The sequence below is a fragment of the Manis javanica genome, chromosome 6, assembly GCF_040802235.1.
Source record: "Manis javanica isolate MJ-LG chromosome 6, MJ_LKY, whole genome shotgun sequence".
Classification (NCBI taxonomy): Eukaryota; Metazoa; Chordata; class Mammalia; order Pholidota; family Manidae; genus Manis; species Manis javanica.
This window is the reverse complement of record NC_133161.1, coordinates 43418772-43431269: the sequence shown is the minus strand read 5'-3', so window position 1 is coordinate 43431269 and position 12498 is coordinate 43418772. Positions and strand designations below refer to the sequence as shown.

General features: G+C 42.6%; 1 protein-coding gene across 4 annotated transcripts in view; it reads left to right on the top strand.

Moving 5' to 3' along the window:
• Nucleotides 1-907: 907 nt before the first annotated feature.
• Nucleotides 908-12498, top strand: part of AVL9 (AVL9 cell migration associated) — a 73795-nt gene continuing 62204 nt past the window's right edge. For 2 of the 4 annotated variants that reach the window (XM_073238631.1, XM_073238630.1), the window contains exon 1: nucleotides 909-1246. In XM_073238631.1, coding sequence (XP_073094732.1) covers nucleotides 1154-1246 — 93 coding nt within the window. In that variant the 5' untranslated portion in view covers nucleotides 909-1153. Of the gene's footprint in view, nucleotides 1247-12498 lie in introns of all 4 variants that reach the window. The other 2 variants (XM_073238632.1, XR_012132211.1) reach the window with 2 other exon arrangements.

Sequence of the window (12498 nt, the reverse complement as noted above, 5' to 3'; positions counted from 1 at the left end):
CAGGGGGTTACCACCCCTCACAAAAGACTATTAGTTCCTCAAAGTCAAGAATTTTGGGAAGCAGTATAGTGATTAACCCCACTGGTTTTGAAATGAAATTAGTTTGGTTCAAATCCCATCACCACAATTCTTTCTCTTTACCTGACCTTAGACTAGTTAAGTAACCTAAGTCTCAATTTACCATTGGAAAAAATGAGGATAATCGTATCTATTTGTAGGATTCTTATGAAGACTGAGATTATCCATGAAAAGTGGTTAGCAGAGCACTGGCACATAGAGCTTTTTCATTAAATGTGTGCAGTTATTGCTTATTTATCTTTGTGTCCTAATGCTTAACATGATGAGTGACTTAAGAGTGGGTGTTACAAAAGCTAGCATTGCTTATGTTCATATTTGTATCTAATTTCTATAAGCCATTATAAACCATAGAATACACAGATCTAAAGCCGCACCAATATGCCTCCATGTTATCAAATATTTAAGGGTAAAAGCGAAGGAAGGGACATGAAGGAATTGGATACTCGGAGGTGAACAAAAAAGATGTTTAAAAGAAAGAAGAAAAGCTGAGGAAAAAGGAGGGAAGCGGCGGGGTTTTAAGGGAAGAAGTGAGGGCAAAGCAGGCGAAAGCGGGTTGAGACCGCACGGGGAGAGCAGGGTACAGGGAACAGGCGTGCGGTGTGCAGGGCGGCGCACCCAGGCAACAGGTGTACGGTGCGCAGGGCGGGGAGGCCCACCGGGGGGGGAGGCCCACCGGGGGGGGGAGGCCCACCCAGGCCCACCCAGGCCCCGCCCCATCCCGACACCAGTGCCCTCGGCGCCCACGTCCCCCACCATCAGAGCTCCGCCCCCTCCCCTCAGACCACGCCCCAGGTCCCTCCCCGTCCTGTCCTGCCCCGCCCGCCGGCGACGGCAGCGCACCAGGTGACAGCCCGGAAGCAGCGGAAGCGGCTGAGGGAAACGCGGCCATCGGCCCCGGAGGGCGGCGCGGTGGTCCAGGAGCCTGCGTCCGCTCCGGACGCCCTGCGGGGCCCTCATGCGGCTCCCTCGCTGACATCTGAAATCCGCCGCTCGCGGTCCTCCTGGAGACCGCTGGGTCGCCCCGCCTGCCGCCCTTGGCGGTTGAAATCGTGGTGCGGAACCGCGGCCGCCGCCCATGGAGAAGGCCGGGCGGGGCGGTGCTGGCTCCTCGCGGGGGCCCGTACTGCACATCGTGGTGGTCGGCTTTCATCACAAGAAGGGCTGCCAGGTGAGGAAGGGGCCCGAACCCGCCTCTGGCCGCTCGCGGATTCGCGCGCCGCGGTCCCCCGCCCCGCTTGGCTCCGTCCTCCCTCCAGCGCCCTCGGTCCCCCCGCCTCTGAGCTAGACGCCTCTCTCCGGCTCCTCGCACTCGCCCCACCCGAGGCCCATATCCCCGACTCCCTTCTATCTCCTGCCCTGAAAGTCGTATTTTGAGTAGCAGAGGAGCTAAGCGTTGGCGCGTTGGGTTGGCAGGTGTTTTTAAGTTTTTTGGTGGAGTGGGTCCCACTCTCCTCATCCATCTCTTGTCTCCATTGGCCTTCTGGGTATCCACCTGTAAGGGGAGCGCTTAGAGAAATTCAGTCCTTGGACTGCATTTTGAAGGTAATGAGCTCAGTGGGCTTTCACACAAATGGCTCGGGTTGATTGAAGCACAGACGGAGCCGTGGGAAAGTCAACTTCCTTTGTTTACTCGTGGAAACCCTAGAATCCGTCCGCCGTGTTCGGGTGGTGTATTGACTCCGCCCCCTTCCCATTGGGCCTTGGTTTTGCTATTTGATCGTCCAGATTTTGCCTTTTGGTGAGTAACTGACCTCCCCAGCTCAATTGCAATAAGAGAAAGTGTATTTACCGAGCAAAGAAATATACAAATACAAGTCATTTTTAAGCTTCATCATTGAAATGGTGAACGAGAGCAATGGAGCATTTGCAGTCTATGCATTGAAGGCAAGGAAACAAAATAGAAACAAATGAGCAGCATTGGAAGACAGTGATGTCATAATGTGCTATTGAACAGTAAATTGAAATGCTTAAAGTGCTAAAAATACTACTACCACTAGGAAATAGAGCTCTTGATTTCTTGCAATGTACAGATAATGTAACATTTTAGACCTGGTAGCAAAATTTAAGTTCCTTAGAGGATGATAACAGAAAAGTGGTGGAGTGGAAAGATAGCTGGGTATATATTGTAAAAACTGCTCAACTTTAAAATATATCATATTCATTGCCCCTCAGGTAAAAGCCCTATAGAAACATACCAAGGGGGAAGTGGCATTAAATGTGAAATTAAAACATTTTTTAAAATTTCAAACAACAGTAGTAGAATACAAGTTTTAAAAATGTGGCCCTATATTTAGAGGCAAGATAGGATAGATATTTTAAATTGAACCATGGTATGCAGACACAGTATTAATCATCATTGGATTTTTCATACTTTAAAACTCCACATTTTTTTACTTAGTTGTCATGTTATAACTTATTTTGGATATGGCTGAAAGAACTGAAGCCTGGAGGAAGTAAAATGATCTTACTGAGGTCACACAGCAAAACAAATCCTGGAGTCAGAATTGCTTCTGGCACCATGTGTGTTCATTCTGCTGATCCATGTGGCATTTAGGAATCACTTAGAGTAAAGAAGGAAGTGGAAGCCCACTTCCAAACCAAACTGAGTGGAACTTTTAAAGACAAAAAAGGAACTATTGGTAGGAGATAGAATAAAATCTTTTAGTTTTTGCTTTCATCTAGTGTCAAGATTAATAAGTTTTGTACCTGCTTTATTGGCAAAAGTAATATAATTTGTATTTCCAGAAATAAAAAAATATTTATTTTAGGAAACAAAATGTAATGTTGCTTAGGATAAAGTGAAGGTTCCTGTGGCCAGGATTCTTGCCTGGCCTGGTCGGCTCGCTCACTATTGACTCTTTATAAAGAGCTCCTCCGCCCAGTGCTCTGAATGACACGATGGCATGGGCCCATGGCCACAGGACGTGACATAGACTGAGGACAGAGACTGAGATGGCTGCAGGGGTAGAGAGGCCCAAAGGCAGAGACCAGCTTTCTGCATGCAGACACGCTCTAAGTGGATGGGATTCTAGTGATTGACCTGCCACCGTGGGATTAAAGTTCCATAGTGAGCTTGCCTGGGGCTGAAACCCATTGGCAAGACAGAGTAAAAGAAACTAAACAACATACTGTTCTAAAATGAAAGAGGCACTTTGGGCTGAAGTAGCACCCTGGGTGCCATGGCATTTCTCTATATTTGTCTGGCTTTTGGTTTTAGCAGTGAGGTAGCAGGGACTGGTTTTATAAAAAGAACAGTGTGCTTGGAGTCAGAAGACCCAGATGATGTCCTGGCTTCACAGCTCTTGTGAGCTCCAAGCAAGTCCAAATTGCTGACTTTTTCTGTACCTCATTATTTTCTACCAGATTTCTTCAGAGGAATTTTAGACCTAACAAGAATTCTTAGAGATCATCTACTCCATTTCCCTTAAATTTACAGATGAGTAAACTGAAATCCAGAAAGGTTAAAGGACTTGAGCATACTTAGCTCGTTTGGTGCTACCAGAAAAACCAGAGCTGGATAATAGTTAAAGTTGTAAAAAGTTTTCAGACAAGCTGTTGCAGTAGGGGGAAAGAGACCTCAGTACAGAACTGGGCTCAATTCCAAATACAATGAAGAAAAGCAGGAATTTGTAGCTAAGGAGTGGAATGGGGATCAGTGAGGGGAAAATTACTATCTCAGGAGTGCTGGTGAGGTTCTGGCTAAGCCCACCTAACAGGATTCTTGCTAAAATTAGGCAATGCAGAGACTAACAGGAAAGCCCTAGTTGAGAAGAGAGTTCAGAGAAACCTAACTTAAAGTTTGGTTAAGGAGAAATTATTTGTCAGCTAAAGCTGAAACCCAGATTTCCCTAGTATTTATAACTACATCTCTTAATAGCACTTTTAGGTTGTAAGCTCCTAGTAGAAAGGAAATATATGCCTTGAGTAATTGATTCATTTTTATTTATCTGTTTATCTATTTATTGAGACCCATATGGTGCTTCAGAGACAAGGGCAATTATTTTTTAATGCTTGTTGAGTGTCTGCTCATCTGGGTTGCTGATAGAATGGAGGAGAATGCAGTGGGTTCTGCCACAGTGCAATGAAAGGTGAGAAACCTAGTATGGATTATTTTCTTACTGCTGACCAACAAAAGAAGACAGCTTTTTAAAATGTCTCACCTCTCAAAGCAGAAAATGAAGAGTTAAGAGCTTAGTTTTGCAAATCAAACTAGGATTTGTTACAGGTAGTCATAGTCTAAATAATGCACAGTGAATAAAAAGGTGATTTTTAGATTGATATATTGCATAGTCTATAGCTTTTGCAAGAGTCAAACATTTATTTTAGTAGACCTATTACTCAGAAAAATTTTGGCTTACTAGTAATCCTCTGTTAATTTTCCTTTTGTGGAGGTTGGTTGGATAGATGGCACTATGATTTTTCAACTCTAAAGAGAGGGTTCGGGGAGTGGATAATCTGAAAAACCTTCATTCGGAAACACTCTGTGGTATTAGCCATGTTGTGTGTAGGGCCACAGGAAGTCTGCTCAGACAACAGAGCGAATGAATGAAAAAATATCTTATACTAAGTTGGTTGATGAAATTGACAGGTCAAGTCAGTAAAAAACAATGAAACTTTTGCTAGAGCCATAATTTGTGTAGTCATAGTAGTTCATCCAAGTGGAACAGGAGATTCAGTGGATATATATAATAGTATTGGAAACAATGGGAAAATAGTTTGTTCACCTACATTTTTTTCAGTTTTGATTGCCCTACAGTTCCCCTTTTTTTTGTCTTAGTTTTTCTAAAATACTGAGAATGATGTTGATTTTGCCAGGTAAAAAGGAGTAATGTAAAAGTGTTTTAAAATTTCCAGTGTATGTCATATTCCTAAAGTATGTTCTTCACCTCTACAAATCAATGCATTTAAATGTAAGCTTTCTTAAAGCCTTCAAAATCAAGTACATTTCATGTTTTGAAAAGTGCGTGTGTTACAGGTGTTAAGTCTTAGAATGTTCTCAAGCCTTCAAAATCAAGAATATTTCATGTTTTGGAAAGTGCATGTGTTACAGGTGTTAAGTCTTAGAATGTTCTAGAGACTGCTGTTCCTTTTCAATCAGTGTATCAGGTGATTCAAAGGCTCTAATTATGTAAGACTTCCCTCGGGATGAATTAACCAGCTACCATAGTCTTTTCCATTTTAGTTCCAGGTGTAAAGGATTAAAAGTGGATGGCTTATTGAATTTTTACTCTGACATCAGATTGTTTTAGTTTGTGTTGTGTGAGGGTGCTTTGTCAAACTGCTCTTCCAAATGTTCACAATGCTGCATGTCACGTTGATCATAAGTTCTTTACGTGCACTGAGATTATTCATAGTGTAGATTCCCATACTTCATTGTAATTTGTAATTTTTAGACTCAAGTGAACAGAAGTAAAACCTTTGTTTAAAAGTAATGCCTTTCAGCAGTCTGCTGGGCTAAGCATAACATTATGTAGAGGAATGTACTAAATCTTTGTGGACTCTTCTGTTATAAAGGTGCTCTATGGTGCTATGGTAAAGGAGTCAGGCGGACAAAGCCATCTTCTAATGCAGCACCGCTGTGTTGAAGGTCCCCAAACTAGGCATGTAGATGTTCATCTTGTTTCCTACATTTTTTCTACTTTTGACGCCTTCAGATGTATTTTAAATGAAAAATGCCTTCATTTAAATTAAAACGGACATCTGATGGCGGAGTAACTGATGAAGCAGATGTCAAGTTTGTAACTTAGTGAGATGCTGCAGCAGCTATGTCAAAAGACAAAGCAAATCTGCAGCACAGATATGTGTGACTCTTCTTGAATCCCTTGGCAGGAGCAAGCAGTGGTACTTGTGAACACAGATATGTGAAATTCTTCTTGAATCCCACAGCAGGAACAAACAGTGGTGCTTATGGTAACCAAAAGATGAGAGGCATGGGCTTGTCAAACCATTGAGTTATGGCAGCCCAGCCAGCCAGCCAGCTTCTGAGTCATGTTTATGGAGGCAGCTATGGTGGCCAGAACAGCATGAGTGGATATGACCAAATATTACAGGAAAAGGCCAGTGCTTTTCAATCAACATTGCATAGGCAGCCAAGGAGCAATGAACAGAAGCTTCTACAATAGTGGAAGCCATGCATCTGTGGGAGGGAACAGAATGAGAGGGATGGCTAGCATGTCCAGTATGAGTGGTAGATGGAGGATTATAATTGATCCTGATCAGTGACTCTTGGTCAACATTTGTGTGGTCAACAAAACTTACGGTTAATAGTTTTGCAATATAAGCTTGTGATTTAGGCTTACTCTAAGTGGAAAATCAGGATTGTTTTATTAAAGACTTAAGGTTCAGTATTTTTGAACATATATATTCATGTAAGATATAACAACCAAGTATAACTGTTAAACAATTTTCAGCTTTTCTCAAGTTAGTTGTATTATAGGACATACTTAAGCAGTAAGTGTATTATGGTGAATTATTTTGAATATTGCTCTTACACCACATTACATTGAACACTGGATGCATGTTGAAAGATGCTTTTTTGTAAAACTCAATACAGGAGCTGTGTCTGTAATTAAAAGTGAAACATTTGGCATGCTTGCTAATTCTAGTTTCATTTAATAACCTAAGGCATGTAAGTTTAAGCAGTTAATGGGGAGAATTTTGAGACACAATACCAGTACTTTAGAATTTTGGTCTTGGTCTTTGTATGAAATTCTGAGGCCTTGATTTAAATCTTCTCTTGTATTGTTATTTCCTTTTGGGTGTATTGCTGTAGCTCCAGGACAAGTCCTGGTGAAACCAAAATAAGTAAGGGAAAAGGATAGGTTGGGAGAAAGGCTCTTATTTCTTACAGTCACTAGCCAGGCTCAGCTCCGTCCATCTTCTCTGACCCTCTCACGCTCCCCTTCCCCTACCTGTCCCATCCGGCAGGAACTCCATGGGTGGGTCCTTGGTGTCTGGCAAAAGCCAGACCAATTCCATACCAGTAACAGAGGGGAGGAGAGAATAGCCATTTTCTCTCCACCCATTGCCCCAGTTCTACAGGAGTGCTCTGCAGTGGTTAACACCTATTGACATGTAAATGAACTAAGGCTAGGCAGGAGATCCTGGAAATTTTGCCCGTTTACCCCACAATCCACCCCTCCAGAATTCTTGCCTCACAGTCTACGTGTCCCCAATCTTCTGCAGTGGCCCCTGTGTGAGAAAGCTAGAGCACTGTAATCAGACTAACACTATACAAAAAAACAATAGTAGTTATGACACAGAGATCAATAAAGTCATGACAGTCCTTAAACTTGCGTGTCCAGCTGGGTTCAGAGTCCTACCCAGATTAAGTCCATAGCTCGCCCATTCCACAGGAGGCAAGCAGCTGAACTGGTATGGAGCTCTGTGCACACTAAGCAAGCAGCATCTGTAGCTAGGAGGTAGGCCCAATCTGCAAAGACTGTAGAAGAAAATAAGCTTAAGGGTGATAAAATACATGTTTAATGATATCAGTGAAGGCAAACCTTGTCCATTAAGAAGGCTACTGGAAGCACATGCACTGGCCACAATAATGAGACAAAACTCCCCTTCAAAGTGCTTTTACCTTCCAGCTATTTGGGTATACTAATACTACTGTGACCTTTGGGGGCCAGTCTGCAGTTACTCCAGGAACACAGGAGGCCAGCTTCCAGGCCTTGTACCCAAGGTGCCAGAAGGGCCAACCATCACTGGTCCATGTGTCCAGATGTCCAAGGCCATGTAGTCTGCAGGTTGCTGTGGGACTCAATCACATAATGTGTTCCTGCCAGGCTCTACTGACCTCTTCAAATGTCAGAGGCAGGACTACAACCCACAGGTCTTCTGTCCTGGACCAGGTTGTCTGCTTCATCATTCTCTAGGGATGCCAAGATACATGGCATGCAAGTTGCTGCCAGAGGCCCCAGTCACATGGACATCTAGCTTGTCCATTTTACAATGATGGAGATAACTGCACACATTAACTGAACTCTCTTCTTCCCAGCCCCACCTGATGCCCATGCATGCCAAGGGGAATAAGGGCCTCAGAATTTGTGACTAGTGCAGGGTCAACACTTTCCAGTAGCCTACAAGACCCAAAACCTCTTGCAATAATGCCATAGTTAACTGTAAGAGAATCAGAAGTGAGCATAACATCATACACATTAGATTCCCCTATTCTCAAGGGGATTCAGGCTTGTTCTACTCTGACAGCCCCACCCCTGTATAATATTGGGGCCCTAGGATACTGCTCAGGGTCACAATAAATCAGGGAACATCCAGCTCCTGTGTCCACCAGTGCCAGGACATGCACCTCCCCAACAGCCTCTAACAGCTCACATTTTTCTGCTTCCCCCTCCCACACCACTAGCATGTCTCTCAGGAGCATGACCTTGGTTTTCAATAGCTTTGTTCCCTTTTCAGAGCACCCCACAACTTGTCTTCCTGTTCTGACAGTTACCACCAAAGGGCATCTCTCCCATTAGTAACCCTTTCTAATGCCACAGGAAACAACCACCCCTCTTTTCCTGTAACCTCATGGCTACTCAGTTCCAAGGAGTCTCTGATTTTGCAGAGGGCCAACTCCATTGCCTCCAGGGTCCCCATCCTTCCTCAGTTCTGGGGAGGGGCCCCACTCCTCTAGGAGGCTCTTTACCCTAACCACATCCCCACTGGGGAATCTCCAGATGAATACCCACCATCCACAGGGAAGTCCCCAGGTGAATCCCCCCCACCCCTAGAGGGGTCCAAGGGTATTTCCCCACCATCTATAGGAGCAGCCCACCCAAACATTGATAGATTTCATGAAGATAGATTTCAGGTTCACCAGATCCTGCCTACTATGCCAGATGTAGCTCCAGGAGGAAGGATGTTCTCTGCCTGGGGCCAGTCCTTTTTGTATCCGATGAAACCAAAATAAGTCAAGGGAAAGGGTAGTTTGGAAAAAAGGCTCTTATTTCTTACAGTTGCTAGCCAGGCTCAGCTCTGTCCATCTCTGGCTGCCGGTTGTGCTCCCCTTCCTCCGCCTGCCCCTTCTGGCAGGAACTCCGTAGGCAGGTTCTTGGTGACTGGCAGATGCTAGACCAATTACATACTAGGAACAGAAAAGAGGAGAGAATGGCCATTTTCTCTCCACCCTTTGCCCCAGATCAGCAGGAGGCTCTGCAGTAGAAAATACCTATTGATATGTCAATGAACTAAGGCTCAGCAGGAGATTCTAGAAATTCTGCCATTTACCCCACAATTGTGTTAAGTGAAATTTATCAAATAAATCTTCCTTTTAAAAACTAAAGGAAAAAAAGGGTTTAAATGAACATCTACTAACTTTATCATGATCATCTCTTCACTTTTATTGGAGTAATTTGTGAGAATGAATTCTAATGGTGATTATTCTAGTTTATCAACATAGTATTTAGAACATTTGAAGCAAACAACATTTAAAATAGTTATGAGTCTGGCACAGCTGATGGGTAGGGAGAGGGGTCCCAGGGACAGCAGTGGAAGGGGCTGCCCAAAGCGGGGGCTGGCCCTACCCATCAGGGCTGGTACCTACCATTCTGTTGCCTCAGCCCTGCCGCCTGCGGCCCTGAAAGAGACTGAACTGCAATGAATGGAGAAAAAAAAGTGGGGGATGGGGGTGGATACGGGAACAAAACTGGCAGCTTTCCCAGGCACTGGGGCTGGGCTGGGGCAGAGTGAGCCCAACATGGGGTGGTGGCAGGCCTGGCAGACAGACCCTAGGCCTACCCTCCCTGCCTTGTTCTGAGGGAGCCCATGAGCCCCTCCCTGCAGACTCTCTATCGGTACATTAGTTCCCAATGCAGGCTGGGGGTTGAAGAGGCCAATGGGGGTAACTGGGGAAGCCCCTCTCATCCTGCCATGGCCCTATCTGTGCAGCCATGGTTTTGTGCATGGCTGTCCGTTCATGGAAGACACAACCCCTTTTTCCATCCCTGTGGGCTCAGCCTTGCTTTGACAGCCTTCATCACATCATCAACAGGCTTTGCTGAGGCTGGAGGGTGGGCAGGCTGCAGGGGGCCTGGCCTTTGGAAGCTGTACCCCTGACAAACAAGACTTAATCGGAAGCTAACTGCTGTACCTGTTGTAGACATTTAGTTGGCATTCCAGTTTTTTGCTATTTTCAGTAGTGCTACAAACAACACCCTTTTGGCTAAATCTTTGTGACTTTTTTTTTCTTAAGTATGGAGACATTTTAAGCCATTTTTTTTTTCATGCTGATCTTGTTAAAATGGATTTTGACGCAGAATATACTGAACACAATTTAAATTAGTCTGGATGATTCTGCCTTCATAACAGATGTCACTCATTGTACTGTGACATTCTCAGTTTATTTTAACATAGTGCCTCACACATGCCTCTGACTCAGCTAAGCTTTTGATAGCCAGTCAGAGAGAGATCACAGAGCAGATAGTTACGTCTCAGTGTTGACCCAAAAGAGAGTTGGATCAAAACAAAGTTTTCAGCTTTCCCTCCCTGCTTTCTCGTTTGTTGCTTCTTTTCTTCCATGATCAGGGAGACAGCATCTACTAAATGAATTAGAGCTGTTTATGAAAAAAAATGACATAGTCATGGGGTTTACAAGACCTAATGCCTTTTTAGCATATTATTGGGGGCTTCATGATAGCTGGTTAGACAGATATAGATGCTTTTCTCACTTATTTCTCGGTTTTGGCAGTATCTACATAATAATTATCAGAAGTCTGACTTCTGAATAAACTATGTTTGGGTGCCCAGTTAGGTTTGAAATATAGCCCTCTGCACTTGTATTTTTTTCATCCAAGTATGATCATTGTCACAAGGTATTCTGTGTATTCAAATATAAGGCAATGACTTCAGTGTTGTTAATGAAGTCTATTCCTGCCCCCACGGCCTTCACTGGTGATATTAGTAATTTGTTAGACTCTGTTGGATGGGTATGGTATGCTCCTAGAATTTGGAATTTTTTTTGCCAAGTTAAAGTTCAATATTGAAATGTTAAAAATGAATTAACTTATGAAAGCTTGCTAGGGTAGAGTTCATTAAAATAAATTGATTTAAATAGTACATTAAGAAGTTTCTAATTATTTTTTCCTGAAAGAAAAACATTTTTTGTAACATTGTTATCATTTTTGTATTTATTATCAATAACCTAGAAATAATATTCCTTACTATCTAATCTGGAAGACGAGTCTGTCATTCTACCATATATTTTGTACAAATCTTTGTCCTGTTTCTCCTCTAGTAGAAAATCTTGGCATACAGTATTCCTAATATCCCTTTCTGCTTTCAGCTCTGATAGATTGTCTTTTACCACTCTCTGATCAACAGCAAAGTGTGTGTAGTAATCAAGAGACCTGAGTTGCAATTTGGCCCTAAATGGTTGTTAAATGTGTAACCTGGGGCAAGTTGCCTAATGTTTATTTGTAGACTTGGTTTCTTCATTTAGAAAATGGTGTTTTTTTAAATGGGTGATTACTAACATCCCCTCCACTTCCTTGATTCTAATGAAATCAGCAAACATTTACTCAATAGCCATTATAGGCTATATTTGGAAACACCCTTCAGTTCAACAGGCAAAACTAATGTTCAGTGATAGCGGTCTGAACAGAGAAACCTTCTGGGATGATGACAGTTCCTGTGTCTTGATGGGGTGGTTGCCCATATCTATATAAATCATTATCACCTATAGACTCTGTACACTTAAGATCTTTGCGTTTTGTACTTTTTAGTTACACCTCAAATCTAAATAACTTTTTAAAAATCTTTCTCTTTGTTAACAGATCACAAACTATATCCTTCAATCCTTTTGAGGAGAGTTTGTCCAAAAACTGTCTATTCTATAATATTCTTTCTTTAAACTCCTACCTGTACAGAGCTAGGAATTAGCAACAATTCTCCATTTGTATTTAAATTTTGAGACTTAAAAATATATAATTTAGGAAAAAGAAAATGAATAACTGCGCAATCATTCCTTATGTCCTATCCTCACTTGTTGTACTAAATAAGCATGGTGTCTTCAGAGACATAAAAGCCACAGTTCAATGTAGAAACACAGACTTCTCTTAATGCTAATGTAATTTATGTACTGAAAGCATAAATTTCTGTTTAGTACAATGATTTTCGTCACTCTTTGTAACCAAGTAATAGTAAGGATACTAAATTCCATAAAGTGTGCCCTAAATACACTTACTACCTGTCATGAACTATTTAAAAACTACTAATGTAAGGGTTAGTCACCATGCAATTCACCATTGCTGTTCTATGAAGATACTATTATTAACAATACTAATAGCTGCCATTTATTGAATGTTTACTGTATACTAAGCACTGTGTTAAATGTGTATTTATTCTCACTTATTCCTCACAATATACCAAGGTTTTATTAGCCCTCTTTTATAGATAGGAAATTGAGATTTAGAGATC